The sequence below is a fragment of the Xenia sp. Carnegie-2017 genome, unplaced genomic scaffold, assembly GCF_021976095.1.
Source record: "Xenia sp. Carnegie-2017 unplaced genomic scaffold, XeniaSp_v1 HiC_scaffold_23, whole genome shotgun sequence".
NCBI lineage: Eukaryota > Metazoa > Cnidaria > Anthozoa > Malacalcyonacea > Xeniidae > Xenia > Xenia sp. Carnegie-2017.
Genome location: NW_025813486.1, coordinates 11,781,753 through 11,785,524, shown reverse-complemented (window position 1 = coordinate 11,785,524; position 3,772 = coordinate 11,781,753). Strand labels below are relative to the sequence as shown.

General features: G+C 34.5%; 1 protein-coding gene across 1 annotated transcript; it reads right to left on the bottom strand.

Moving 5' to 3' along the window:
* Positions 1–1,498: 1,498 nt before the first annotated feature.
* On the bottom strand, positions 1,499–3,459 carry LOC124449120. Its single transcript, XM_047000067.1, has 4 exons — positions 3,382–3,459; positions 2,014–2,415; positions 1,753–1,944; positions 1,499–1,645 (listed from the first exon to the last, which is right to left on the bottom strand). The coding sequence occupies exons 1-4, from the start codon at positions 3,457–3,459 to the stop codon at positions 1,499–1,501; spliced, it is 819 nt and encodes a 272-aa protein (XP_046856023.1).
* Positions 3,460–3,772: the final 313 nt, after the last annotated feature.

Below are 3,772 nucleotides of genomic sequence, written 5' to 3'. Positions count from 1 at the left end.
ATAAAACATCTTAGAAATACTATTATATTATAATCTCTAAAGCCCCAAACTTTTCACAAACTTTTGAACTGAAACCCTTTTCTTTGCATTTGCGGGCTTACCCATCAAAACTACTTCCAAAAGGGCATAAATGTTACAGGCCTTTGGTGTATACTCCATATTAAGTAGGTAAAATGTACCTAGAAGTAGTACTATAGACAATAATATTTCTATATTCTTTTTTGACAGATTTAAAAAAATTTGCCATTCTGTAGCAATTACAAGGGGGTCCAGACTCCCTAATTCTCCCGATCCAATTAGTCGTGGGTAGGTGGTGTTTGCTATTTCATCATCAAAAGAGTCATCTTCCTAAACAACAGCATAAACATAAACACAATTAGAATTATTAGGTCATTGAAAGTGAGACACAATATTGTCATGTCATGACAGTAATATAATTGTATTTTTATTAAAGCATACATAAAATTTTATCCATGCAGTTTTTATATAATTTCGGTATCTATTACTTACGCAGCAGATCTTGAAAACTAAGCAATTTGCCGTGGATTTTTCATTCAACACAACCTGAATAATCAATGCTGTAACTGCTTTCCTTATATCTGCAAAATATACAACCAACTGATTAATATTTACAGTATACGCATTTTTCCATTGTAGATTTAAGTGCTCATGCTTTAAGATGAAACTCTACAGATGTGGATCAAGCATAGAGTTTTTAGGGGGGGCTTGGTTTTGTGAGCAACTAAAATCCGAATGCTAGAAACAAATAAATTTGCTAAATATTTTATATATAATAATAATAAATGTTCAGCGTTAATTAAAACTCAAAAGTCATGAAAAATGCCATTTTTATCCCTCTATGCACCACGCTGTTGGCGAGAGCTTAGAGAAGTACCCCTGTGCACCCCTCCCATAAATCCAACGCTGGAACTCTGTAAATGGTCAGACTTCATTGAATACACATACCAGCTTCCTTATTAGGTTTTTGCAACAGCATGGCCTCCATTTCTGACATCAACATTTTTATGTGTTTGTTGTCACTATTGCCTGCCCATCTCATTACATTTTGAACCATATTATTGTAATGGATAACCATGTTGCTGGCTGCATTTTGGTCTGCCAAAATTCGACCAAATTCTGCTTTTACCTATTCCAGTTGCAAAAATACAAGTTACAAAAAAAAGCAAGTTTACTGCAAAAGATGTCAACTACAACTGGTAAAATTAGCTGCCCCCATGATTTTTAGGATAGTTCTATGCAATAGTTCTGTTCAAAAAATATTTATTCTTACCTCTGAAACAAACTGAAGAGCTGGATACTCAGTCAGTAGCTCATTCAACACTTTTGGTTCATTTATAAATTGTTGGCGCCGGTAGGGGTAGGTCAACTCCATGAGCTCTTTAATTAGTCTATATCTTTTGTTTGTTTTCGTCATCTCGGTTACCATGGCTTTTTTATGTTCTTCGCACGTTTCTGCAGTCTCACCATTATCCATATCTTAAACATCATACAGCTTACGTCTTTTCATTTTTGCTTCTGGCTGCTTTTGTGTAGTTTGAGACACACAAACAGATCTTGTTGTTGAATTTGTCTTCTTTCTACGCATGTTTTTGAATCGATTAGTGATTGCTTTCAACCATGACCTCTGTAACGAAAAAAGTTCATGCTGTACATTATAAGAGATAGCGAGAAAAGCTATAGGATTTCTTCTAAAGATTATCTTATGCATTAAATAATATGAATATGACTTACTGTACCAGCTCCAAGAGAATCGACAAGAAAAGTATATTTTTCTACAATCATGGACGCCACTCTTTGTTTTTCTTTTCTGAATGGAAACATTGTATGAGCTTTAATAGAAGAACAAATGTCCCTAGTAAACTCATCCCTAAGGTTTCCATTAAGTTTTCCTGCTTGCAGTGCTTCATGCACTCTTGGAGAAAACTGTAAAATACAAAAGATAAATTTTAACATCAGAATGTGACCTATTATGAGGTATATTATTTAACATACAGAAATAGGAAGTTTAAAATCTTTTATCCAGTTCTTGTTCGGTTTTCTTTCTTCCACAAGTACAAAGCTTGGTGAAGGTTGATCACTCTTTTCAGATGCTATGGTATGTCGAGGTGTACTGGATGTTGTAGGTGACGGTGTGCCTGTTGACAAATGAGCTTCTTCAATTGACGCTGAAGAATTGCTGACATTGTCATTTATGGCAAAGGAATGACTAGTGGATAAAGCGATCTTCTGGGTGGATGGTTCAATGGTGGATGGAACATTTCTTAATGGTAGAAATTTGTCCAAGTTGTTAATCGTTGCCAATGCATTTTTGATTCGTATAACTTGCCCTCCTTTTATGCCACATGCCTTCAACAGCTCAACAGATGTATTGTTTAAAATACCAGCTGAATCAAACTATTCAAGTATAAAAAATCAAAATTAAATTAAAAAGGTATATATATGTTAATGACTGAGCGAGAGGTTCGTACAGGAGGATACTGGTCGAGTTGTTTTTTCGCTTGTACTGACCGAGACTTTGGGGAGGTCCATTCAAGCGAAAAAAGAACAGCCATTTGATGTTTGGATTGGGCTTTGACCAATCAGAACGCGCGTAAAATAAATGTAAAAATGTTTTCCAGATGTCCCAAACGGCCAGAGGCCAAAGGCCGTTTTTTATGTCGAGAGGAACTATTTTTCTATTCGGACCGAAATATAAACGGTAAATAACGTATTTATTTTTTGTCAAGCGGTTATGGCAGTTGTGCCATAATGTAATCTTGAATTTCATGCGTAAAACTTTCGTCCCTTTCATCCATGTTTACGTTTTCTGCTATATTTTCGCTAGCATTTTCCACGATATTTCCAAGCTCGTCGGCATAGTAAAACTCGCTTTCCGAGTTTCAAACTATCATTCAAATCCTTTAAAGTAAATGGTTTGAACCCGGGAGTATTCAAATCCTTTGTTAAAAACGTTTTCCAAATATCTTTTTTAAATTACTAAAACAGCTTAATTTATTGGCTTTAACATTTGCCAGGATTCCGCGGACCGGAGTAAAAAAAATGAAGTAATTTATTCGAACATCAACTTAGCATGCTGCAATAATAATGATTTGGTATTTTTACTTCATAGTCTAATGTAGTTTGGAACCACAGCAGTTGAACTTTCACTCATAATGCTTGACGTCTTAGATTACTTAGTCATTTCTTATCTTTACATTTTATTTCCCTCAATAATTTTCCCTACTAAATTCAAGTATTGTTTTTTCGGTATGGAGTCCATATTTACCAAGCAGTGTTAACAAAAGCAACAAAAGTCGTCTAGTCACAACGTCAACACGCAAAATTCATGCACTCGTGCTAAATTTAATTTTATACACATACCTCTTCATCTTCAAGAATAGAAATTACACTGTCCTTTACCCCTGCCTTCTTAAGATTATCAAGCAACGTGGAATCCATCCGACCTTAAACGTATAAAAATTTGTAAAACACAAATACAAAAATTTCTACATGAAATATAAGCACGAGGAGAAATATGTGTCACAAGAAATTTCATAAGAAAATACATTCAAAAAAGCTTTGTATTTACCTTTTTAAAAGAAGGGAGAACGTCGAAAGCAAATAACTTAAATCCAATGGCTCTTTAAGCCTGGTAATATTGACTTTTACGTTTAGATCACAATAAAATATAATTTGACAACGCTGCACAAACATGTGAAATCACGATGAAAATCATGAAATGAAATATGATCAGTGTGACAGTGACAGTTGG